Below are 27,556 nucleotides of genomic sequence, written 5' to 3'. Positions count from 1 at the left end.
AACAGCTTTTCACCTCTCTCTCTCTCTCTCTCTCTCTCTCTCTCTCTCTGCTTTGTATTCTGTGGAGATGACAGAGGAAAGCTTTATTGCTGAGAGTTGGTATCGATCGGGGCCCAGAGCAAGGGGGAAACGCACACTCGCCCATCAGAGAAACTTTCACAACGACCACAGAACCATTTACCTCCCTTTCTTGCTCTCTCTCTCTCTCTAGGAAAATGCTGAATTTGCTTTTAATATATATATATATATATAATATATTTACACATTAAAACTGTTGAACTTTCAAGTATACTTCACTGAGAATCACATGAGTTTGTGTTTCCTGTTCCACTTTACAAAGCACACCCGTGCATGCTCAACTGTGTAGTGGAGTCTAAACCTGGCCACAGAGCTGTGAGACTGCGTTTATCAAATGTGTGTTAATAAATTAGTCTGTACCATGTTTAAGTGTCTTTGAGCTGGATCAGTTCACTGTGGTAAACTGTATTTTTTTTATTTGCAAATAATTTAAACCATATTTGTAAATGAAAATAATAAGATGTTTACCACTGTTTCTTAGTAAACATGTGGGAACTGAGGAGACCAGTCACTGTGGTTTTATGGGTAAAATGTTTTTTCTCATTTTTGCTTGATATAGAATTGCCACATGACATTTTTCCACTTCATCTCACTCCATCTTAAAGGCTAAGCACCAGCTCTATGAAAGTGTCAAACAAATAAATACAGTGGAATTTGAGTTCCTAACTTGTGTTTATTGATCGTCAGAAAACATTTTATTTCTTACTAATTCAAGGAATAAGGTTTAAAAGACCGTTGGTTTTTAAAATGGTCATATATTTTACAAAGAACATTAAACATTCTCAGTTTCAATATTTGAAATATTGTATTTGCACTAGGCCCTTTTATGAGGAACAAAAGATTGTTGAGTCAAAACATAGGGACAGAGACACAACACAACTACACAGGTGCATGAAAACACCCCACCACACACACACACACACACTAAGAAAGCATGTAATGAATTGTTGGACATGAGGGGGGAAAGGAACTAAGCCTTTGAGTTTGTGTGGGTGTCTGTCGTGTGTTAAATATCCCAGTGGGACGCTCCTCTGCGGTCTCACCCTGGAGTCAAACTGATCATCCATAATTCCCTTCTAGAAGGAATCACTGATTTTTAAGCTCCAGCTTCTGGACAAACACTAAACCTTCCCCAACCCCCCACTAAAAACACCAACAACAACATACACCAAGGTATTTAAGATCTAAGAGTGTACGATACATGTACTTTAGAGGGCTCGTATCCTACATTTTTCTTGTGCTTTGTCCGGCACAAGACATTAACTACGTAAAACAGGCTGTTGTTGTTATAGTACTGGTACGTAAAAGCCCTGCTGTGACTCTGCCTTGTTCCGAAGCGGCCCGAGCTGACGTACTCCATTTAACATCACTGATAATGAGCAGAGCTAAAATACTGTAGATTGAATAAGCAGATGTAGAGTCAGAAAACAGTCTATTTTGCAGCTCAGTTAGCATGTTACATTCATAACATCACATTAAAGAAATGTTTAGTTTACCACATGAACTGAACACAGCTGCTCTCCTTCACATTGTTTGAACATTTCATGATGGTCAACTGAATGTTAAGAAAGTATTCTCCTCCTTGTCAAGTCAAGTAGTATTTTATTGTCAATTCTGCATATGTACAGGACATACAAAGAATTGAAATTACACTACTCTCCTCTCCAAGTTGCAGTTAACATTAACAAAATGGACTAAGTTCAACTAAACTAAGTTTATAAACATATGAAAGTGAACAAGGAGTTGGTGTGTTCTCCCTGTGTCTGCGTGGGTTTCCTCCAGGTGACTGTCTGTGAGGAGTGTGGTGTGTTCTCTCTGTGTCTGCGTGGGTTTCCTCCGGGTGACTGTCTGTGAGGAGTGTGGTGTGTTCTCCCCGTGTCTGTGTGGGTGAATGTGTGTGTGTGTTGCCCTGTCAAGGAGTGGTGCCCCCTCCAGGGTGTATTCCCGCCTTGCACCCAATGATTCCAGGTAGGCTCTGGACCCACCACGACCCTGAACTGGATAAGGGTTACAGATAATGAATGAATGAATGAATGAATGAATGAATGAAAGTGAACAAACAGAAGACAAGTGCAGGACTGATAGACGTACACGAGACAATGGGACACTGACTAAAGACAATAACCTAATTGGGAGGTAGGATACTGGATGTACAAGGCAATGTAAACAATAGTGCAATATAATGGTATAACAAATGAATAAAGTGTATGAGTACGGTTCTATTAAAGAGTCACAGCTAGGTACTGATGAGGAGATTAAGTACCAGTACCAGTACCAATATAAACAGTTAAAGTGATTGAGTGCCTGCCTGTTTTTCAAAGTCACAGTTGGGTATTGATGGTAATTGATGAGGGAGCTATCAGGATATGACAGTGTCTCCTACTATTTTGAGATGCATTTTTTTATTTATAGAGGGACGATATATAAACTGGGGTATGTTTATTAAATTGTATATTTAATTTTTTTTACATTCCCAGAGAAAAGAAATGTATTTGTATTTTTTGATAGGGCAATAATGTACATATGCAGAGTATAATAATGAGTTCAGAAAAATAAAAAAGGCACACAATGGCAGTAAAGATTGGCTGCGTCATAAAATATCCAGTGTTTAATACATTTTTAAGTCATTGCCCTGTGGACACGAATCCAATTACCTGTGATACCTGAAGGTCACTGATCTATATTCCTGAGCTTCCATTTGGTTTGAATCACGTAAGTAATGTACTTGGTGAGATCATGAAGTTATGAGACCGTGTGCCTTCAAGACAAAATGGTGTATAATGGATGTTAACTGGTGGTTATTAGTGGGATGACCGTGAAGGTCATGTGACTGTAAAGGGGAGGTCTGTGTTAAGTGCCAAAAGCAGGAAGTAGTAAATGTCTTGGCCCGGAGACCAGAGCAGCGGCCTCTACAGCAATGGCAGCGTGGGAGCAGGTCGAACAGCTAAACCGCAACAAGAGCGTGAACAGTGTTTACACGTGTGAGTCGATCGCTCCCACGCCAATCGATGGAGAGAGAGAGAGAGAGAGAGAGAGAGAGAGAGAGAGAAAGACATCCTCTGTCATTAAAACTGAGGGAATCCAGACTTTGGGGGGGGCAAGAGTTCATTGATAAAAACACACAGAGTAAGAGAGAGAGAGAGAGAGAGAGAGAGAGAGAGAGAGAGAGAGAGAGATAGAGAGAGGAAACTGGTGGGGGGGGCAGACAATTATCTGTATTGATTAAAGTGAGGCAGCACAGTGAAGAACTGAACAAACTATGAGTGGATCAATAGAGAGAGAGGGTGGGATAGAGAGAGTTTGAGTGCTAAAGAGAGAGAGAGAGAGTGAGAGAAAGAGAGAGAGGGTTGTTCAACAGAAAGAGGAACAGACCTGAACAGACAAAAAGAGGGGAAAACGAAGTAAAGAATTAAATAAGAAAGGAGGCCACAATTTGTTGCGATAGCTAAGCTAGGTCGCTAATATTAGGAATAACCTATGTTTCAGGAAAACGAATAAAAAAATGTATGCTGTAGATACACACACACACACACACATATATATATATATATATATATATATATATATATAGATGAATACTTTTGGAGTGTTAGCGAAAGCAGGCAAACTTGTTGCGATAGCAAAGCTAGGTCGCTAATATTAGGAATGCTGTAGATATATACAGTATATGTGAATACTTTTGGAGTGTTAGCGAAAGCAGGCAAACTTGTCAGCTTACAAATGACTTTTCAAGCAATTTTACTGTTGCAGACACATTTCCAGAGTCGGAATAAAATCATGTGAGTCTTGCTGGAGTTGCAGCGCTCTCCCATCATCTCAGTCGTTTGGTGTGAGGTGGCTGAGAGAGCTGTTATAACTCTTTTTCTTGTTTTGACGTTCTGATGAACTCAACTGTGGCAAATAGTGATGTGGATACTGTAAATAACCAAAAATCATTACAAAGCACTGCATTTAATGTCTGAAAACCACTTTTATTTGGACTTCATTATGTTCATTTGGGGCTGATATTGAAATAAAACACGATCTATCAACGTCTCTTAGTGTATGGTTAGCTCACCATTTCCCCTTAACAACTGCTAATGGTTTGGTACTACATATTTTTTCTTTTATATATATGTTATATGTTATAGGCCTTTCCCTATTTAAAGACATATTACCTTGGTTTTGTACGGGTACAGATGGCCACAGAGTGAAGACATTTCCCAGTTTGTATGGCTAATCTAATAGCACGCACAGCTAACCTTGCAAGTATGTGTTAATTAAAGCATTGAAATGGGGCCAAGATGAACTCTGAGGATCATCCTTAGGCAAAGTTACAAATTCCTAGACATGGAAAAAGAGAAACCTGAGAGACAAAAATGGATGACACAGAAGTGTGTGTATGTGTGTGTGAGTGTGTGTGTGAACACACACTGGGGGCATGCTGCAGGACATTCTCCACTCGTCCTCAGAAAAAGGGAGTGAATCTGCGAGACAAAAGCTTCAAAAGAGGAGAAACAACATGAGGCCTGTTTCACACAGCCTGAAGACCCTCCGTCCCCCAAACATTAATCCCCCTCTCACGCCAACTTGACCCCTTTCCACACACACACACAGAAAAAAACACACATGCTGCTCTTCCGCTCCCCTGAGGAGTAGAACACATATCTACACACCGAGATGCTCGTTGCCTAGTAACCGTGACCCTCACACATGCAAGAGTGAAATAATAATAATTCCTGATTCTCCACTGACCAAACATGGAGTAAAGAGCACAACACCAGGGATTTTAAAGGGAACGTCATCAATTTTTTTTCAAAAATGTTCTATGAGACACTAAAGAAGAGGAAATCAAATCGTTTGTAGTTTTCAAAGATGTAAACACTAACTGTTTTCAAGATTTCAAAAAACAAAGCTTTGTCAAGAAACTACAATCTTTTAGAAAGTCCCTTATACTGGTTAAGTCAATAATAGAAAAAAAAAACTGTTCCTGGAGGCAGTTGTAATCATGTAATCAAAGTAAAATATAGTTTGTTTTATATTATTAATTCATTTGTATTATTATTTCATATTAGTCTTTTATTCTAATTTGAATTTAATTTAACTGATTTATTAATTGTAATATTTGACCTACTTTAATTTTATTCCTCTACTGCATTCATTTAGAGCGTTAGTGCGGTCAGGTGTCAGGGGTGGCAAATCCAGGTCCTTTCAGAATGTTGTTTCCAGCGCCCTGACACACTGAGGCTGGTCTGAGATGACGAGGGAAGGAGAAAGGACTATAAATGTAGTTATTTTTATTTGGATTTCCCATAAACATGATACAAATGTGATAAATGTGATAAATATTGTATATTGTGCAATGTACAACTAAATTGTTCTCCATATTTAACATCTCCTTGGGATTGAAAACACACACACACACACACTAGTGGGCACACACTCACACCTGGAGTTCTGGGTTAGGTGCCTTGCTCGTGGGCCCCTCAGCCATGGATGTTTGAGGGAGGAGGTAGCGCTGTTCCTTCACTCCCCCGGCCCAATTTCCTGCCAGTTTTGGGGGTCACATTCTGGTCCCAATCTGCTTCTGTAATCATTAGGCCAAGGCTGCCCCCATTTGAATCCTACAGAGTGTAGATACGAGGCATTTGAAAGTTTAAGTGAGACTACAGTCCCTCATCTCATTTCATTTCTGCTGGGATTTGATTTGCTGGAAGAAAACGACTGACATGCTCTGATTCCACTGCAGCTAGACGTCCAAGCAATATGGTCAGTGAGAAATCAGGGCTTGAGGTTTGTGACACATAATACAGCCAGAAAATCTAATCTCAAACCACATATAGGAATATACTGTATACTCAGATATGATCTAAGCTGTAATGCATTTGCAGCAGTTGTAGTCTAGTGGTGGGTGGCTGAAAGAAAGAGTGTTGAAGTGAGAGTTTGGCCAAAAATCTAATGTACGATCAGCCCTTCTCCTTTACCCTCAGACTACAGACGTATGCAGACATTTCTGACAGCATAAGCACAAGTCGGCTAACCCTACAGGCAAAGTCCAGTTTTTTACACTGTTAGCATGTCCGTGTGGTCACTCTATCACTCGCAATTCCTATTTTTAACCTTTTGGCACTAGTTATTTTTCTGAATTTCCCAAAAATATCTAATTTCCAAATTTGAATGACTATTACTTTCTAAATACTTGGAATAAATTAAAATAGTTGGTTTTTTTTTGTAAAAGGACACTTTAAAGTAGAAAAATATGTTTTTTGATCCTAATATAATTTACATATGCTTCCAATTAACTCCTAAATCCCAAAAAATGTAGACGCTCACAGATTTTTGGGGTTTTTTTTCCACCCTTTTTTCAACAGTGATCCACATGTTGATTTAATTTATATTTATAGAATTTTACCAGAAAATGTTGTGAGTGTTCCCAATATAGTTATTTTGATATTTATTCAAGTCTAAATCGAGGATCACATGTGGTATTTCATAGTATTTTGTTGGGAATCGAAATTTGTTTTTTCATAAAAAATTTTTTGTTTCATAAATTACTTCAGATACACACTTCCTGGTTTATGTTTGGGCTGTGAAAAGCCATTTTGGGCATTATTAGGTTCTAACAAGCCAAAATGGACTCATTAGGAATGTATATATTAGTCCTTTTTGAAAAACCGTGGTAATAAATATCCAAAGTGTCAAAAATGGTGTTAAACAGTGCTCCATCACCTTGAATAAGGCGTTAAATTAATGGTTAGGGTGCCTCTTCTGGCCGTTAAATGGTATTGCATGATAGATGTGCATTTTCTATTATAAAACATAAAATAAAAACTTCATACAATATATTTTTTTAAAAAATAAGGATTGCACATGGTTTGCTTGAGGCAGATTTCTCATTATCTGTCTTTATATTTACATACATTACACTTCAAATGAAAGATCGCAGTTCTAGCTTTCATATGACACCTCAATCATGCATATATCTTAAAAAATAAAAATGTTATGAAGCAGAGGATGTGACAATTACTAGTCTGAAACCACTGGTGGTTTCATGGAGCTAAGGAGGATATAAACTACAGTGCACCAAAGACACACATCTGTAAAATCACTACTCAAAATGGTTCTGAAAGCAGTGCTGCATTTGAGGAAGAGCAAATGTAACTGGTTAGCAGCCAAATGGCAGGGATGAACGTGACTGGTTAACAAATATTGGGCATGTTAACCAATCACGTTCATGCATGCATTTTGGCTGCTAACCAATTACATTCATTCTTCCTCCATGGCAGCGCTGCTTTCAGAACCATTTTGAGATGTGATTTTTCACCCAATTTCCAAAGACAGTCTCAAAAAAAAAACATGAATTCAGACTGTGAGAGTTTCTTACATCACAAACCTAAGGAACCAATCCTGTCAACTCACGGGGTGGTGCTCTTAAGCTGTAGGCAGGTTGCAGAGGGGTGAGAAGCAAGGACAAAATGCATTTTCATAGTTGTAGGGACACATATAAGCCACTTTTACGACATTTTGGTTTTTTTTTCTTGGAAATAACTGCTAAATATATCATTTAGAAAACAAAAAAAATATTTTTGGTTTTAATCAACTTCTGGAGGGGGATAGTTTTATTAATTTATTAGTTTTATTTTTTTCACAATATTCTTAAATAAAACACTGGCTGTGATCAAATGGCTCCCTAATCCCTCATTAGTATTGTGCTATTTAGTGAGGCACTATTTACTTCATTTTGATATTTACAGTAAATCACGAGTGAATTGTATGAGATGGTAGTGCCCTCAGAATCATGCTCAAATTTAATTATTTAGACACTTAGAGAATAAATGGCATTCAATAGTGACTTTAAAACATGAATAAACAGCTAATTCGGACACAGGCACCGTCATTGAGTTTAGTGTGTACTCAGTATGGGATGTGATAGCTTAAAAGCTGTCATTAGAAGGGTCCAAACTTGTGTTAAATACTATATGATATTAATATTGTGTTTGTAGCATATTGACATTATGTGGTTAACTCTAAAAGGCACTTATTTTAAGTCAAATATACAAGTCAGGGTCAAATGGTGAAAGCTCTCTCTCTCTCTCTCACACACACACACACACACACACACACACACATGTTCAAGCTGATAAATTACCTGTTAAATATCAATCAGATGTACAGATACACCAAGGACAGGGTGTGAATTATCAAAGAGCTGCTTTACAGAGCATCCACACTCAGGTTAAAGACATAAGGCATTATAACACCCTACAAACACTGCACGTTACGCATGAAAACAACACGGCAGCCTGTTTTCCCATGCCTTCTTATCACAACGCACATCACTGATCCTTTGATTAACCCCTACCCTATTTTCCTCTAGCATCTCTCTCAGAAAACAAAGCTACAAAGATAATAAGGTTCGTCTTTTACTGCTGCTTATGTCTGTATTCCTCTTTCATCCTCTCTCTGCTGTAGCTCCGCTTCACTTCATTAGAACCGCAGTAACATCAAGCACACAGACCTTCCATGAATAAATACAGAATTAACAAAGAATTTGAGCCTAAAACACCAGCGGCACTGGTGACAAATGGTCATTACGGCTCTAATACCTTTGTTCCTGCGGCTGTCTCTCCACCTAGGACGGTATTTCAGGGACACCGTTAAAAAATAACACATCGATTTTAAGAACTAAGTCTGTATTTAGGGAATGAAGGCAATAATTCAAGAATGAAGGAAGTATTTACGGAATTTAGTTAATATTTCTACAATGATGAACATATTTTAAAATATTATTTTATTAAATTATAGCTCAAAACCTCTTAGGAATCGGAAACCTTTCAATATACAACTAGAGGCTGCGCTAATAAAAAGCCAACAACTTTGCTGTGGTTTCACTCCGAAAATCAGAAAAGTGGGCAGTGCGTGAATGGCACCGTTTAAGGAAAGTGGGTTAATCCCATTGATAATAAACTACCAAGGCTAGGCGCTGATGGACATGTACATAGTCAAACTACAAGTTTCAACACCTCGGCAAAATTACAGCTTAATACAGTCCTGAAAGTGCAGTACTTTGGGAGGTGGGGGGGGGGGGGTTTAAGCCGGCTGAGGGAGGGGAAGATTTCAGGTGTGCCGTTATGCATGCGTGACATCACAGGTTCCCTCCCACAGCCCTTGAGAATGGGCGCCTTGGAAACGGTCGCTAAGGGAACAGACGACTGGGAGAGGGAGTGAGATAGGTGGCTGGGGGAGAGAAAGAATAAAAGGGAATGAGCAAGAGGCCAGAGAGAGAGAGAGAGGGAGAGAGAGAGGTAATGAGGGGAAGCAGTCAATTACCTGTATTTAGAGAGGGCAGAAAAAGGGTTTTTTTTTTAAAGGTTGAAAGGGCAGTTTTAAAAAAACTACTATGATTTCTTCAGTGGAATTAATAATCAAATATATGTGTAACGTTATCTTTTATCTAGAATTATTATGAGGCATGTGATACTGAATAAAAGTGTCATAAATATGGGTTCTGTGTTCTGGAGAACCCAGAGCTAGACTGCAACAAGCTGGAAGGTAATATTCCATTATTAAAGAGATATGAGGTAGTGTGTGTGTGTGTGTGTGTGTGTTGTACAGTAGAGGTGGACAATACTGAGTCACTACTGACTGTGTTCTTTTTGTCTGTACCTTCTTCTACCACTGACTCTTGCTCCTCAAACATAAACTGCCTTTTTATTATCATTTTTCACATTTTATTTTCTGCTGATTTATTTATTTAATGATGCACTTACCACTGCAAGTGGGTGTGGTTTTTTTGGCCAATTTTACAGCCAAATATATCCTTCTCAAAGGAGTTTGGATCCCTGCTCATCCGAGATTTCTTCTGAAATGAAGGGTATCAATATGGAGTTTGTCACGCAGTAGCGGATTCTACTTTGCGAAAGCTATACACTACATTTCGCAAAATGCCTGTAAGGATTTGATGCCATTCAGCCACATCAGCTTTAGTGATTTAGGTGGGGTGCTGCTGTTGCCAACTGATCCCAACGGAATTGGACGGAGCACCGTTCAAAGTAAGCAGCTCCACTGCTCCACAGCCCAAAGCTGGAGGGCTTTATCCTATGAGAATCTGATGTCACGACCAAGATGAATTCAAATAGGGCTGGTTTTTTATTTGCAGCTGGAACCGGAGGTGAACGGTCGACTCGGAATTCTGCTTGAAACTTTTCAATACGGAGCCTTTAATATAAAAAAAATAAACTGTAAAACTGCGGCCCTTTAATTACAAAAGCACCTAATGGTAGAGAGGAGGCGATTCTATAGACAGATGCAGCTTGAAATCCCATAGATTTTGCCCCATCCCACATCCACCTGGCTCTAAGACAAGCATCTCCTGTTCCATCATTCATGAGCATGTCTGAATATCAAACAGTGTACGGCCATATGGAAGAAGACACGCTGCTTTACAAAACAAGGAGAGAAAAGAGAGTGTGTGAGTGAGAGAGCGAGAGAGAGGAAGAGAGAGAGAGAGATTTCTAAAGGTCATTAGAGTCGCTGGCCATCTTAAGCCCACCGTAGCCAGATGTCCTGATGTCCTCCAGAGAGAGCACTGTTAGCCTAAAACCTTTTGGATAAAAATGCGGATTCTAAATGCGATGAAACCACTGTATTCACGCAATTGGAAGTCATTATTGCACACGTTGTTTCTCACAGAAGTCCTGTGTGACTTGGTAGAGGATGTGCAGGCTTACGTCTGTTTAGGGCTCTTTTATACAGTGATAGACAACAACCCCGACTGCGTTTTACTAAAGCAGAGCTCACGTGGACCTGAAAGACGCTCGGCTCTATAGCGTGTAACATCACCAAGTTCATTCATTTTCACACACTTCACGATCCCTGTCTGAATATCTGACTAAGCAACAATCAATTTGACAATCTTTGTATTTGAATAATGTCACCCGTCTGGAGCATTTAACTCTTTAAAGGCTTTGAGTCAATGGGAGCAGAGTGACACAGTGTATAAATGGTAGACCCACATCTCTCTCGCTCCCTCTCTTTAACCTTGGCCCCTGGTGTCTGTGCCTGCGGTAATGAAGTCACCCTCCCTCCCTCCCTCCATCTCTCTCTCTCTCTCTCTCTCTCTCTGTTGTCCGTCGTTCTGCTCATTCATAGTAAACACTATTGATTTTTGGCTGAGAGAGTAAAAAAGTCATGAATTTTAATGCTGCTATCTGTCCCCCTCTCTCACCCCCCCGAACCTTTCTCACTTTCCCTCTATCCCCTTATCCCCCCTCTTCCTCCCTCGCTCCAGAGGGAAGTGACACATCGAGAGCAAACTGAGCCGTGTGGTGTGTGTGTTTGATAAAGTATATGTGTGAATGGTTTTGTGTGTGTGTGTGTATATATATAATTTTTTTTTTTTTTTGTAGCATGTCCAAATGAGAGAGAGAGAGTGTGTGTGTGTGTGTGTGTGTGTGTATGTGTAAGATAAACCCTGAGTGTGTGAGTGCAAGTGTATGTATGTGTATTTTTGTGTAAACGAGTGTGTTCGTAGTCGTATGGGTTTGGCTTTTCATTCACAATCACATTGCTAGCATTTTGTCCATATCACCAAGCCCTTGCCTCTGACCACTATCTCCTGCATCCTCCCTTATTCCACCCTTCTTACCACCCTCCCTGCCTCCCTCCGTCCCTCCATCATTCTCTCTCTCTCTCTCTCTCTCCGTATTGATTTTGCTATAAGCAGTGTCAGGGCTATGACAGGCCAGCGGAGACGAACACAAGCACAGCTCATTAACGGCCAATGAACACACACACACACACACACAAATCTCTTTAAAATCCCTCCATCAGGCTACTCTGAGAGCGGGAGACAAGGACCAAAATAAGGAAAGAACACAAAAACCTCCTCCTTTGTCATATACAGTGTCACCTACCGTGATGATAATAAACTAGCACTAACTCTATTGCACGGATGAGTCACATATTTCAGTGGAATTTAAAGGGTCCCCACTTCTCAACGACTGCGACCAAGCATTGCGTCCCAGAGTTATCACAATAGTGGGTGGTATATGGGGAAGTGGGCAATGCTACTGCCATCCACACGGCAAACAGAGGTCCAGTTCAGTTTCCAGCTCAGGTAGGAACACTACACCATATCAAAATCCTGGGGCTAGACTCCTAACTCTCCATTAGCTGAGGGAAACAATCCAGTAAAAGATAAATCACAGAAGCCTCTAACATCAGGCAGCAGTAACAGTCTTTTCAGGCTTCCCTCCATCTCTTCAGCCCCCCACCTCCACCTTAATTTGATTGATGATTATTTCTGTCACTCAAGGCAGCATGTGGCCAATTACTGGAAGTGAGGGAAGGCGCTTTCTAAAGAGGCTCCTCTTAAAGCTTCTCTATGTAATATGGTTTTATAATGTATGTACAATATAAATCTGCCCCAAATTTCTGCTTCCACACAGACACACACACGTCAAGAGGTCTGCAGTATACAAGTTTGGTATAAGTCTTCTGGGTGGGTATGAACTGGGAAGGAGTGTGTGTGTGTGTGTGTAAAAAACAACAGTGCAGAACAAAAGAACATGAAAGAGGAGGGACGAGGAGGAGGAGGAGGAGGAGGAGGAAGAGAAGGAGAACAAAAAAGACAAGACGAGCTTTCAAAATGGGGGAAGAGGTCAACTACTCATTTAGTACCCCTCACCCCCTCAATTGGGCGGCTCTGGAGCAGCTGCACGTGTGCCTAAGGTCAACACGCTCAAAGCCAAGTGCAGGCGAGGGGTATGGAGCCCCTCAGGCTGCGGACCAGTGGAACTGACTGACAGAGCCCAGTTAAGACTGGTGTTTGAGATCTCGAACAGAATCGTCCATCACCGGCACCAGACCCCACATGTGTTGAAGCGTGCTGAAGCAAAGAGGGACAAACTATGTATCAATACCCTTGACTTTACCTTGAAGATAACGCATTTTCATCTAATAATTAAGGTGAAAGACACAAAGAAGGACAGACGCTGGGCCTTAGAAGTGACCAGGGCGCAGGTCATTAATAATCTGAACAGCTGAAGTGAAATGAAGAGAAACCTTCTTGATTTAGGGGGCAGTGGGCAAAGAGGAACCCAATCAAATGGCCATATTTATTACACACAGTCCATTATCTAAATGCACACACACACACACACACACACAAAGAGGACAAATGAAACATGCTGGTTTCAGCCTCTTATTCTTATATCTATATACATTAACCATAGTCAAATACAGAACGTAGAATACACCAAATAATGTTCTATCACTTAGTAGCATTATTTTGTGTTAGAAGCACAACTAGAAATGACTTCTAAATGTGAAAATTGTCATTTTTTAAATGAAAATAAATGATATATTATTTCCCTAAGACATTATTACAACATTTCTGTTGTCTCCCATTCATACGTTGGAGCCCAACACACACTAACAAGACCCACAACCCCAATAATACTTCAATACCTACTCTGTGGTGGTCCTGTGAGGGTGTTCACCATTGAAGAATAGGGTGAAAGTTGGTAAACAAAGTATGCAGAGCAAACACAACACCATGGTAAGTGGAGCTGGCAAAATGGACGATGAGGTCTAATATTAATATTAATTAGAATTTATTTTTCATGTCTGACACCCCTGTGTGTGTGTGTGTTAAAAAAATAATTGTGATTTATCCCATCACTTTATGTGGTTAATTTTACGAGAAATGAGAAATTTTACAAGAGTACAGTGTGAGGCTTGCGAACAATAACCAGTTCTCGCTACAGCAAAGAAAAGATCTGGTCCCTTTATGGCTCTGTGAGGTGAGCAGGAACCCTTATGGAGGGTCTTCTTAATTATGCCTTCAACGTATCACTTCATCTTCCTCATATTGCTCTGACTGTGCCATCTGTGTTTTATTTTTTATTAAAAAAGAAAAAGCAATCCATTCACCAATCTGTTAATCTGGCCTTCTATCACCTATACATCTTGTCAACAATATCACCTCAAGCAAAATCGCCATTACTCATCTGTTCATCCATCTGACGGCCCGGTAACTGGACAGTATCAGATCTAGAGACATGTTTGATTCTGCTCAAAAGTCCAAGCAGTGTTGACTGTGTTTTAATGAATTGATGTATAAAAGGAAATGTAAGCAATTTATTTTTTACACCTTTGCATGATGTATTTCAAAACATGGAGGTAAACACAGAATTCAAATGTGTGTGAGTTTGTATTTGAGTGTTTTTTGGGGAAATGTATTGAGCTAGTTTTAGTTTCTCCCAAAGCCCGGTAGAAATCATCTTTATGTTTGTACAGAGTGTTTAAATTGGCCACTATGTTCGTACATTTCTGTTATACTGCACTTTTGGGGGCGATGCCCTGTGTTGATAAAAGGCCTGCTGGACACTGCATTACCCATCATCCTCAGGTCTTACCTTACCCATAAAACATAAATAGAAAAGAGATTTTAGGAAATTAAATCAAAGACATTTAATGCGTCTAGTGTTAACATTGTTTACTGATATTTAACAAACAATATTTATGAAAGTGATTGTTTACTTTTTTTATTATTATTTCTACACAGTAAATCTCATGAGATGAGGAATCAAATTGCTTTGTAGCCACCGAATAAACCAGTTTATGCTCCACCGAGCAGGTCCCCCACATAGGATTAGCAAACATGGCTAAAATACTCAATCCCTAATAGAAATACACAGTGATCCTAAACACAATCTAAGACCATTCCTCACTGAGTGAAACATTTTACCATCATAGATATATACTCCAACAGCAACACTTCATTTTCTGAGTCTTGTTAATGGTGCGACAAAATATCAGCAATAATTCAAGACATGAGCCCAAAGGACAAAAGCTATTAATTGAATTTTGCCTTGTCACTGTAACAGAAGCTGAAACTTTCCCTCGTTCCATTCTTTGAACAGTGGTGTAAATCTTGTGATGGAACTAGACTGAGAACTCCAAAACAAAAGTGCAACTAGGCAGCTCTCTCATCATCTACTCTATGTGCCAAACTTTTAATCTGTGTTTGACAAATTATATGTTCCCCAGATTTGGGAGAAAGTCCAAAAAGAAAACTTTTCTCGTCTAAAAAAAATCCGCAAGACTGCCCCCACAGCTCTCGAGAGCAGAGCTATCAGGATGTTAGCAGTATTTATCAAGCTGAAGGAGGCAACTGTTTTCAACTAAATACAAAATTAGCTGTCAGCAGACAAACTTACTACTTATTTCCAACCTGCACTTCTAACCTGAAAGGCCATTCAGCCGGCACGGCACGGCTTTAAACAGTTCACGACAGACTGGAAGAAGGCATGGACAGAAATACAGGGTTTTACTTGATATCAGAACTGCTTTCAAAGTAACTGACCCTAAACTGATAGTGGAGAAGCTGAAATACTCATAATGAAAAAGTGAAGAGTCTTATCTAAAGGCAAATCTTCTTACTGACATTCAATTAAATCTAACTGAGGTACCTCAGGGCTATAGTGTGGGCCCCCTTTTATTTCCATTTTTTGTAAATAAACCATTAGAATTAAGAAACCCTGTGCTGCCATGAATGGATATAGACTTACTCTTGTACAATCAACAAAGCAAGTCAGGGTAATGTGAATACAAGCATTTATTAAATGTAGAAATTCAGACTAAATATCACTTTGAAGTATGGGTTGAATCTAAACATCTGTCCACTATTGTTTTTCAAGTAAGTATCTGGAAACAATATTTCCAATTCTCACAATGCACCCCGTACCATAATCTGGAATAGTTTCCTTTATGTGTTAATTCATAGAGTTTGTGTGGGAGAGTGAGAGAGAGACAGAAAGAGTGAGTGTAGAAGCATGCAGTATTGACATCTTTCTAGTGTCTATTGATTTCCCATTATGCTACTAACAAACTCAAGCTGATATTTTGTCATTGACAATCATCTTAACCCTGGAATTCCCCTGTTGCATTTATACACACACACACACACACACACACACACACACACACGTAAACACTTAAATGCGCCAATGTTTTGTCTGATGCTCTCTCTTTCAGTCAAAACATTAGAAATGTCAAAAAAAAGTAGGCCTTATTTGTAGAGAAGAATAGGTTTCACCACAATTTGTTGAAAACCTCAGTTATTGTGGATTGAAAAGTAAGATAATTCAGAAAACTGCAGGTATTTTGATAGAAACTTTGAAAAAAAAAACACATATCCAAACTGGCAGCTCATGTAAATAAACATGAAAAGATTTTATTCCAATTAATTCTCAAACATTTCTATTGACCATTACGAAATTCAATGTCATCACACAGTGCATAGGGAAACTAAGGTGTTAAATTATACAAACATCAAATATTTTCAAATAATGTTAGTCAGTACATGCAAAAGCTAGTAAAAGTTCAAATCTATCAAACAAAAACATGCTTGAGACTTTAAAGTATATATAGAATGGCATCATCTAGGTATGTATCATCATTTGAATCACTCACTCACTCACTCACTCCTGTTTAGCAATGATGATACTCCAAAAGAGGGCGCTATTAACACTTGCTTGTGTGCATCATTGAAAGAAAGGAATCCCACAGCGGTGGACAGGTATGTTTGAAGTTGTTAATCATACGTGTACAAAATAAATAGCTGAAAATACACCATACATATTTATGTTATGTTGCTGGCATTGTAGTAAACAAGGTAATGGTTTTACAGCTACTGATTTTGTTAGTGGTTAGCGTGTCAAGGCAAAAATGACATTTTTAGCAACTCTTACCCAATGATTTGAACCCATGCTCATTGACAGCACACCAAACACCAAACTCTTAGACAGTAGTTATATTCAAGTAACCAAAAAGTTATTGTTCTCATTGCATCCATTTTGTCACATCGTGTTTACAACCTCCAAAGCTGTAAATAGGAACTTTAAAGAGGGCTAGAAGGCAATGAGAGCCAACCAGATTTAACTATAAACTGTGCAAACACATCAGAGAGGCAGATAAAGTGATAAACTGAAGGAGATATAATGAAGGAGACTAGTGGGTGCATGCCCCACCCTCAATTCAGAGCAAGCAATGGTATTGTTTGACGGGACCAGACATTTGTTTTGCTGTAGCTGGAACTGCTCATGGTTCACCGGGCTCATACTCACATTAAAGTTACTGTATTAGGGCGTGAAGAGAAAAACAAAATCAAAGATCTAAGGGTGAAATATAAGAGTTCTCAACAATGGCACTGAAAACTAAAAAATTTTTTACAGCATGATACATGCGCATCTTTAATGAGCAAGGCTCCTAGGCCCGACCGGCTCAAGATCCCCACTTCTGGCTCCAACCTCAGACTCAGGTTTTCCTCATGCCGGCTCGTTTTTCACCTTGTCATCCACCCCTACTTTTCCCTCACTGTTCTGCAACCCTTTTTTTCTGCCCTCTTTTTTATCTGCTTCTGACACTCGCCATTTTTCAGTGAAGAGCAGCGTAAAACTCCTCCTTCTCTCGCTCTCTCCTGTGCTAATCTCTGGAGGGAGAGGGTGTGAGTGAGTGAGAGAGAGAGAGAGAGAGAGAGAGAGAGAGAGAGAGAGAGAGAGAGAGAGAGAGAGAGAGAGACTGAGACTGACTATGAGACCATGCTGAATAAGTCATGTTTGAGAGAGAAACATTTACAAAAGCCAAGCCGTCCTTGTGAAAAAGGTAATCTGTTCCAATAGTAGCATGGTCTTTCCTCCAAAGTTCCCTGAGAAGCCTGGATTTGTTCAGGTTTGGGAGGGTTGAGTTACTGTATATGAACCGTTAGAATAGTCTGCTTCTTATTATAGTCCAATTAGTGATGAACAATTAATTGTTTACATATCGCAATTAGCAAAAATGTACTATTTAAATAGCAACAGTTGCAACACAAGGACCAGGCCACCAACAGTCTCTGTACTACACTGTAAAACACCTGAACAAATCCACTGCAACTGATTCCTACAGCAATGGCTCCTCTAAAAAGACAGATCCAGCAAATTAAAGTAAACACAAATTTGAAATATGACATCTGTGAGCTCCATATCCACAGTGTTCATCACACACTGCCTCGTTCTTTTATTCAGGATCCCACTATAAACTCATAAAGGTGGGTCTACTGTATGACAACAGGCGAAAGAGTCGTTTCCCCTTGGTTTTCTACTGTAATGTGACTCATAAGAGCCCATTTATCGTGGCTGTACAGCTGGAGAGGCCCAGGCCTCATTGGATCATGCCCCACGCACACTCTTACACTCTGGATCAGCGGCCTTCCTGCATGCTTCTTTCCTAGGCTAAAGGTGAGGGAGTCTTTAGAGGACACCCCATACACCCTTCCTCTCTTCTTTTCCTCTTTATTCACTCCATCTCTTCACTACGTAACACCAAAACACACACAACAACCCAACATTAAACCCAAGCCAAGCTCCTTCAACTGGTTCCACCGGCCTATATCCACCACAGGAAAATGAAGTACACACTAAAACAGAAATCAGATATTCTGGAATGTATCTAAGAGCTCTAGGCACCATCTCCTGTTCCACCCTCTCTTTTTCTTTCTCACACTTTTTTTTTTGCCTCTCTTTCTCTCGTTCTCTCTCTCCGCCGGCCCCCCGGAATCGATCTCCGGGCCCGGGATCGATAAGCTGGGATGAATATTCTCAGCCTGGCCGGTTAGGAGGCTCTCAGTGCGGAGGAGAAGGCGCACAGAGCCGGAGCCTCGCTGAGGAGTACAGTAGAGAGAAAAAAACGTGGAAAAAAATAAGGAGGAGGAGGAGAGATAAACGAAGAAGAGAGAAAAATGAAGAGGAGGAGAAGGACAAGAAAAAGGAGGGGAGCCTTTGGGAGTTAAGGACGAGGAACTAATGCTGATGGGTGATGGGTTTTTTTTTTCCCTGATAAACTGCCCAGGGTTTGCTTTGTTTTTGAGAAACGTAACTAATTCTACGAAATACATAAAACAATGGCATTTTCCCGGGTTATTTTTTAGAGGGAATGCTTGTCCTTTTTCATTGTAGAAGAGGAAAATGAACTCCAACACGTTTCAAAACGTGGTTCCAATTCAAAATAATAATAAAAACAAAGACATAAAATGGAGACGTAGAAACGCAAAATGAAGAAGGAAAAAAAACGTTTTGGTTTTTTCTGGAATTTTCCTGGATATAAAAGGAGACAAAGTGAGGTTGGCAGGAAAGGGGAGACCTGAGCCCGTTCTGAAGGATGTGTGTGTGTGTGTGTATGTGTGTGTTTTCGTGGTGGCGTCGTCTTACCGGCGTGGGTACGCAGAGCCAGCGGAGACTTGAGGCGCCACGCGCGCGGGTCTGAACCGGGCAGCACGAAAGGCATCGGCAACGGCACGAACATGATCCCTCCGTCTCCGTCCGCTGCTTCCCGCGTGTTATTTTCTTTCTCTTCTCCTTTTTCTCCTTCGCTTCTTTCTTTTGCTGCAGATATTTTTCTCGTGGACCGCGCGTGTGGCTCTCTACGCTCTTTTTCTCTCCGTCTCTTCGCAGCTGAGCCTCTGCTTCTTTTCCTCGCTCGTGTTCGACTTTGGCATCGTTTGGTGTTTTTATTTGGCGTTTAAATACAGTGTGTGCATAAGTCTGTGGCTCTGACTTGCTAAAGTAATGTAATATGGACACACAGGCGGACAGACTGTATTTTTAATGTTATGTTGTTTTTTTTGCAATGTTATGCCTCAGGTATGCTGAGAAATGCACATCCCTGCAAAAGTAACCTTTTAAATTAGACTTTAAAAGGGTTTAACCGCTGTTCTGAGGTAAATTAGTCAATATTCAAGCTGCTTTGCTTATTTTCTTTGGTTATTTGGTGTTTATTTTTAATAAAAGAGAGATTAGAGCTCGCACCCTGACTCTTGTCATATAAAAACAAACAAACAAAAAGCGTATTGTGTTATTTGGACCTCTGCTGCATTTGTTTTTGGTTTCCTAAATGTATTTGGTCTTTAGCTATAGCTTGTTTTTCTACAAAATATTTTTTCATTCTTTACACGCTACAGAGTTGAGCGCACATTCAAAAGTCGCAAAAAGCCTCATTATTGTTGTTTTTTTAAATTAATTTTTGGTTTGAAAACTCGCTACATAAAACCTCCTTTATCGATACAAACTAAATACGTACACGTAGAGTAAAACATAACGTATTTACGCAAAGATAAGGCAATCTAATAATAACGCGCTCGCGCCCGCCTTCCTTCGCCCCTCCCACGCGCGCGCCAGTAATTAAAACGCAATCAATCGATAGACAAATAAATAAATAAATAAATACATGAGATAAATAAATAAATAAAGCGCGCGAGCATGAGGACAGGGCTCGCTCCAGGTTTTTGCTATTTTTTTTTTAATTATTCTTTGTTGTTTGTTTCTTTTCTTGTGAAAAATCACTTGCCTATTTCTTGCCGTCCGTCCGCCTGCGTGTTTTGTTGGGTCTGTATTTTTTTTGTTGCTCCCTCCTCAACGCCTCCACGCCGCCCGCAACATTGAAACGAGAGCAAAAACCCGCTACAACTCACACATCACATCACCAATTCACCCCCTCCCTCCCTCTCTCTCTCTCTCTCTCTCTCTCTCTCTCTCCCTCTCACACACACACACACACTAAATACCACCCCCTATGGAGTTTTCTTACAAACGGAATTGTCTGGAAGGCAAAACACCTCAATTTCGTCAATATATATTATGGTATGTTTATTGTGCCGTTTTTTCTAGTTATGTCTATGTTGTAAATGTTCAGGTCTGTGTGTTTTATACTGAAGTGGTTGTATTTATAATATGTATTTCATGCATGTTGGCATTAGACATTTCCCTGTAGGGATTATAATAAAGTAACACATCTTCAAAAATGTATAATTTCAAGTTAATATGAGGCAATTCGTCTTCCCTTCTTATTTCTTCCAGCAGAACTAGTTAATAAGTGTTTTCCGGTTTGTAATCAGGAGTATCAACACTATAAACAGGCCTTCTATGAAACTAACACTCATAAACCTCGAGTTAAAACTGTTCTTACAGATTTGCAAACCTGATGTCAGATTTTTTTTTTTTTACAAATTATTATAAAAAATTAGCTTTAAACATTGTGTCTGTTGCAAAACTAACTCCATAATCTACCTCCATTAACTCCATATGTCTGGCAGAACTCTGTCTTTGGTAATTACAGGAGTGGATCATCTCCAAGGGCTGACATTTCAATCAGCCAATCATATAGCTTCTTTCACTGACGTCCACCAATCACGTTGCAGCAGTGTGCTGCGGCGCACTTCTTCAGATTTACTGTTAAAAAACTAGAGCAAAACATAACTCTAATTTCAGATATTTTTAGAACACAGAGAAAATGAACAGGACAGTGTCCCAAATCAACTTGGACGTTCCTTATATGGTAAACTTAACTAGAAATGCAGCTATTTTCCCTGTTCATTTTCTCAGTGCTGTTATAATAGTTGGAATTATGTTGTACCCTAGTTTTCAACAAATAATCTTCACAGATGAGCTTGAGCACGCTGCTGCTATGTGATGTGTTGACCTTCAAGTTTCCAACTGAGTGGAAGTTAACAAGGTGGAAACTAAGATATCATATTTATTCAATATAATGTTTTGTCGGGCGGCACAGTCGCAGCAGGTAGTGTCACAGTCACACAGCTCCAGGGACCTAGAACCTGTGGGTTCGATTCCTGCTCCGGGTTACTGTCTGTGAGGAGTGTGGTGTGTTCTCCCTGTGTCTGCGTAGGGTTTCCTCCGGGTGACTGTCTGTGAGGAGCTGATGTGTTCTCATTGTATCAGCGTGGGTTTCCTCCGGGTACTCCGGTTTCCTCCCGCAATCCAAAAACACATGTTGGTAGGTGGATTGGCGACTCAAAAGTGTCCGTAGGTGTGTGTGTGTCAGTGTGTGTGTTGCCCTGTGAAGGACTGGCGCCCCCTCCAGGGTGTATTCCTGCCTTGCGCCCAATGATTCCAGGTAGGCTCTGGACCCACCGTGGCCCTGAACCGGATAAGGGTTACAGATAATGAATGAATGAATGGATGGATAATGTTTTATCTGATTGGAAACATGTAGAGGGTAACAGGTATATTTTTTAGCTTTGTTCTGCATTTCTATCATTAAAGATGAAGTTATTTTGTGATTCCTATACAAAATGAAGACCACAAAATCAGGTCATGTTTTTGTCTTTTTTAAAATTGCTAGTAAATTCTTGTTAAATTCTTATTTTAGCAGTTAGCATTTCAGCGGTACATCATGATACATGTGTTCATATTTGATATATTTCATGCCTCAGATTTATATGTTGTCCTGTAGGCCATAAATAATATTAAACTGACTAAATTCAGCTGTATTTTTATAATAGTTCCATGAACATTAATCATCACCAGTTCCACTCTGTAGCTAGTACTCCTTCAATCACAGACAAGGCCAACAACCCAGAAGTGTGAAAGCAAGCACAAACTTCTTCCTAGATTTGTGAAGCCACTCCATGTTTTCAGACTTCCCCAAACAGTTCAACGTGCTGCAGGATAACTCCAACAGCCCAGAGCTATCATGTCACTTTGCCAATAATGTGCTTGTGTTATTAAATGAGAAAATGGGGGCTTCCTACGCAACCTGAAAATGAAGACAACTTAAAGAATCTGGCAATCACCCATTGTTGAGTCCAATGCTCAGGAAACCTGGACTCAAAATTTTTTAGGCTGTTTTAGTCTAAACCTTATCCTAGTGTAGTTAAGACAGTCACAAGTACATACATTCATTCATTCAATTATACATTTATAAATTAAATGTTGGAAATGTATAGGCTAACGTTTATATTGTTTGCCAACCATTTAGCAATTAGCTCAATGCTACGATAATGAAGTTAAGTGAGTAGTTAACCTCACAGATTTTCTCAGGACCTTGAGTGTACTGCATTCAAATAAATTTCACTTCATTCAGTAATGAGGTCACTGATTTTATTTCTTAGATATTATTAGAATGAACTATTGATTCTTATTTATGAGGCACAAGCTGGTTAGCTCAAAAACATTGTCTCATTGACTGTGTTTCTCAACTAGTGCACGTATGCTTACACACGAGATTATTGTCAATATAGATTTTGAAATAGAAAAATCCATAAGCTAAACGCTGTGGAATCGATTGTGTCGTGTTCCCACTCTTCTAAGGTCCCTCTGGGCCAAGGCTAACAATCATGTATTAGCTTGTCTCTACAGCTCACCTGATCAGCATGATTAGCTAAAACTCTGCAGACTTTCCAGTCATTTGGAATTGGACTAATTTTCATTATATGCTGCACATTATCAGAAGCATAAGATGAAATAGACTAGCAGATTAAGTGTATTATCAAGCATTTCCATGGCTTTCTGGAACATTGGGACGTTCAATAAATCAATAATTCACACAATGCCTGTCACTACAGCATGCCTTTGATTAGCTAAGCTCTCTATGGAGTGTCCAAATGGTTGAAATATTGAATTAATTCATAGTTATTAGCACAGAACGCAGATGCAATAACAGCAAGTGAAATAAATGCCAATTTACAGTGCACAAAATGATTTATTTACTATAATTGGTTGGTGGGTATTTTCTAGTGAAACAGTCTAGCTGCAGTGTCTGCTTTGCTAATAATAACAGCATACAAGCTAATCATTAGCATGCTAAAGTCACAAGTTTTGTGATTTTTGGACTTATTGTGTATCTAAATATTCTAGAAAACAACAAAGTCGCTTGAAAATAGAATAATACTTGTTTACATCCTCCATTTTATTTTTAAATACCAGCAGAAGCATAAGATATAATGCTATTTTCATGTTAACTATTAGTTAATAATCATCATGCTGTTATACCAGGCCTTTTTTATTATAGTGTCCCAATGTTCCAGTAAACCACAAAGACATTGAATAAAATGCTATTGATAGAATTTAAAATGCAATGGCCTAAGCACTGGCCCTATGATTGGGAGATTGTTGGTTTATACCAAAGTAGTGCCTCAGTCATGCAAAGTAGGTTGAACAAGAGAGCACAACTGGCCTCCAACTCCCCTCATCACGAGCATTACATCTGAAGTCAGCCTTTAGTGCTCTCCTCAAAACGTGTTGAACTGTCCAGTGTTGACTTAGCAGCAGGTTGAGAAAGAAGTAGGGGTTGGGTTTATTGTCTCAAAAATAGCTTGTGCTTGCCCTTACATTTAAGGTTTATTGCCACTGTGTGACTTAGAGAGTCTTAGATAACAGGTAAAATAGCAATGATCAAAATTGGCGTTAAAATTGAATAAATAAACAAATAAATAAATAAATGTAAGTATTCGTAGGTCAATATTGTGTGTTCAACTGAGCTACTTGGTAATAATGAATATAGCACACAATTAGCTGACTAGCTAACGTAACTAAATAGCTATAACAAATATAATAAGTATGATAATATATTAATCAATTTAATCATTATCTGTAACCACTTTATCCAGTTCAGGGTCATGGTGGGTCATGAGCCTACACGGAATCACTGAGTGCAAAGTGGGAACACACCCTGGAGGGGGCGCCAGTCCTTTGCAAGGCAACACATGCACACCTATGGACACTTTTGAGTAGCCAATCCACCTACCAACCACGGGAGGAAACCCGAGCCCCTGGAGGAATAACACGCGGACAGGGGAAGAACACACCAAACTCCTGATGATATTTCTTAATAAATCTAATGTTGAACATAGCAAGTGTCTCTTATTTAAATTGCAAAAGGTATCATTCAACTAATATCAATATAAATGTGAAATCAGAACACAGCATTGCTCCACAGATCGATAATAATCAAAACAGTAAATCAACCTATTTCCGTTCATTAATTTCAAGCAAAACTCTACCCATTTCTGTGAAGGCCCATTCGTAATTATGCACTAATCAATTCATGATGAATTTTGAGATTTTACTTTGAGATTGAACTGAGATTTATGCCTTTTATCTTCTAAATATATTTTGTTCCATCCTCTCTTCCTATATTCACCCTCATGCTCTCTTTTCCTGTCATTCTCGTTCTAAATTTCTCTCTTCTGTCACTCTCTCTCTATCTCTGCTCCAGCTTCATCTCTTCTCTTCTCTTCTCTTCTCTTCTCTTCCTTTGCTCTATTTCTCTTGGGCTGATGACATCCTCAAGTGGACTGAAATAGAAGGGTGTGTGTGTGATGGGGGCCAGGGTGGCGGGAGGGGTGTCCAGTTGTCCCTCACGTGCCCCCCCTCACACTCAGGCGGCCTTCCCCCTCCCCCACCTAGCTTGCTCCTTCCAGACAAAAGCAATTATTTCTTGTAGAAATATAGTGTGGTTGCAGGACTAAAGGGAAGAGAGAGTGAGAAAAGGGAGCGAGCGAGAGAGAGAGAGAGAGAGAGAGAGAGAGAGAGAGAAGGAAGAAAATAAGGTGGTGTTGGAAGGATGTGATGCTAACACCTCTTCCTACTTTTCAACCTCACCCTCATCTTCTTCAGCCTCATGCCTCCTTCCTTCCTTTGGTGTAATGCTCACAATGGTACACACTGTTGAGCACACCATGTGGCCAAAAGTTTGCAGACACATGCTCATCCAACGTAAGGTTGTCAGTTGGGCGTTTGTTCCTGTTCATTCTCTCAGAAACAGCTTCTTTTCGTCTAGTTACTCCTCACAAGGTGTAGAAACGGAAACATTAGTGAGGTCAGGGACTGATGCTGCATGATTCTTTCTGGGCCACAGTCACCATCCTAGAAGTACTCCATTACCCCAGAAAACAGAGTTTCACTGCCCCCCCGGATTTGTTCTGAGGAGCATTATTATTGTACCCCTGTGGTCAACTCCTGACCTTGAGCACTACATTAAGTGAGTGACCTCAGGGTCATGAGAAAATGTCAATTCTAATTTCATACTTTCCTAAGGAAATGGGTGCACCTTAACGTAGAAACGCTCACTCATTACAAACCTCTGTATGTGCAGTGTATCTGAACAGCTTCAAGGTGCTAGTGGAGAATCTGAACTCTCTCTCTCTGTCTCTCTCTCTCTCTCTCTCTCTGTCTCTCTCTCTCTTTGTCTCTCTCTGTCTCTCTCTCTCTCTTTGTCTCTCTCTCTCTCTTTCCTTTCCCTATCTCTCCCCCTCTCTCTCTGTCTCTCTCTCTGTCTTTCTCTTTCCTTTCCCTATCCCCCCCCCTCTCTCTCTGTCTCTCTCTCTCTGTCTCTCTCTCTCTCTCCCCCCTCTCTCTCTGTCTCTGTCTCTCTCTCTCTCTCTGTCTCTCTCCCCTCTCTCTCTCTACCCCCCCCCCTCTCTCTCTCTCACTCTCTGTCTCTCTCTCTTTCTTTCTGTCTCTGTCTCTCTCTCTCTCAGGTTCTCAGTCTCCCTCTTTCTCATTTTTTTCTGCTATCGTCTCTCTGTAGAGAATATGGAAATATGCCACCTAATTTCACTTCTGAAAAATCAACAGAACATGCCATTGGGATAAATCGTAAAATATTATACAAATCTGATATTTTATCCAATATCTTTCCTAAGGAGGTTGCCATCTCTCTCTCTCTCTCTGTGTGTGTGTGTGTGTGTGCGTGCACCTGTGTGTGTGTGAGAAGGTTGAAAATACTTCAGATATAAATCACCACATTAGTTTGGCCGTAAGCTCCTATGACAGATGCACTGTGCCTCATATTATTATGACACAACTCCTTTAATATACAGAACATCACATCATTATCATACACAGTGCAAGTGATGGATGGCATGGTGTGTGTGATTTGTCTCTGTCGTATTCTGACAGCTGTGTGTATTTCTGTGTGTGTGAGAGAGAGACAGTTTGGAGTATAATGAATAGAGAGAAAAGTGCATTATTCAGGCGGCAGCATGTGGCAGCAGCTGGGATCGGATCTGTGATTTATACAAACTAATCAAAGAGCAGGCTTTTAACGTGTGTGTACGGAGAATGGTGTAGATTTTGTGTGTGTGTGTGTGTGAGCGAGAGAGAGACATGCTGATAAATGAGTGTGTGAAATTAAATTCATCAATAAGTAGGAGGCGTAATCAATAACAATAAAAACTGTCAACTGCCACTTCCTACTCACAACTGACATAACATCAACATTCTCTCTCTCTCTCATATTTCCCCTTTCATTCTTTTTGTCTTTTTCCATTTTTCCTCATATTGTCTCTCTCTTCACTTCTTTGCATTTTTTTCTTGCTGTTTTTCTCTCTCTGCCTCTCGTCTCTGACCAGTTTATCCTTTTAATTTCACTCACCCTCTGTGTTTTTTTTACTTCTATCTCAAATGTATCCTTCTCTGTGTCATTTCTTCTCTCTTACATTCACTCTCTCTCTCTGTCTTCCCATTTCTTTTTCATCCCCTTTTCATCTCTGTCTTTCAGTCTCAGCCTTTCAGTCTTCCGTTCTTTTGGTTTTTGTCTCGCTATCTTTGGCATGTGTCTTTTGCTCTATTTTTCCCTTTCTTTCTTTCACTCTCTCTCTCTCCCTTACTCTCTCTCTCTCTCTAGTTCTATCAGCAGCATCCTCTTTTTTCAGCCACAC

The 27,556-nt window shown here is 39.9% G+C and overlaps 1 protein-coding gene across 8 annotated transcripts in view; it reads right to left on the bottom strand.

Annotated features, from left to right (window-relative positions):
* The window catches only part of pou2f2b (POU class 2 homeobox 2b), an 86,845-nt gene that overhangs the window by 38,980 nt on the left and 20,309 nt on the right, over nucleotides 1-27,556 (bottom strand). For 7 of the 8 annotated variants that reach the window (XM_066683444.1, XM_066683445.1, XM_066683448.1 and 4 more), the window contains exon 1: nucleotides 19,311-19,620. The exons of the other annotated variant lie outside the window; for it this stretch is intronic. In XM_066683444.1, the coding sequence (XP_066539541.1) occupies nucleotides 19,311-19,404 (94 nt within the window). In that variant the 5' untranslated portion in view covers nucleotides 19,405-19,620. Of the gene's footprint in view, nucleotides 1-19,310; nucleotides 19,621-27,556 lie in introns of those variants that run through there. 8 annotated transcript variants of the gene reach the window in all.

The sequence above is a fragment of the Hoplias malabaricus genome, chromosome 10 (assembly GCF_029633855.1).
Source record: "Hoplias malabaricus isolate fHopMal1 chromosome 10, fHopMal1.hap1, whole genome shotgun sequence".
NCBI classification, from domain to species: Eukaryota; Metazoa; Chordata; class Actinopteri; order Characiformes; family Erythrinidae; genus Hoplias; species Hoplias malabaricus.
This window is presented reverse-complemented; position numbering and strand designations above follow the sequence as displayed.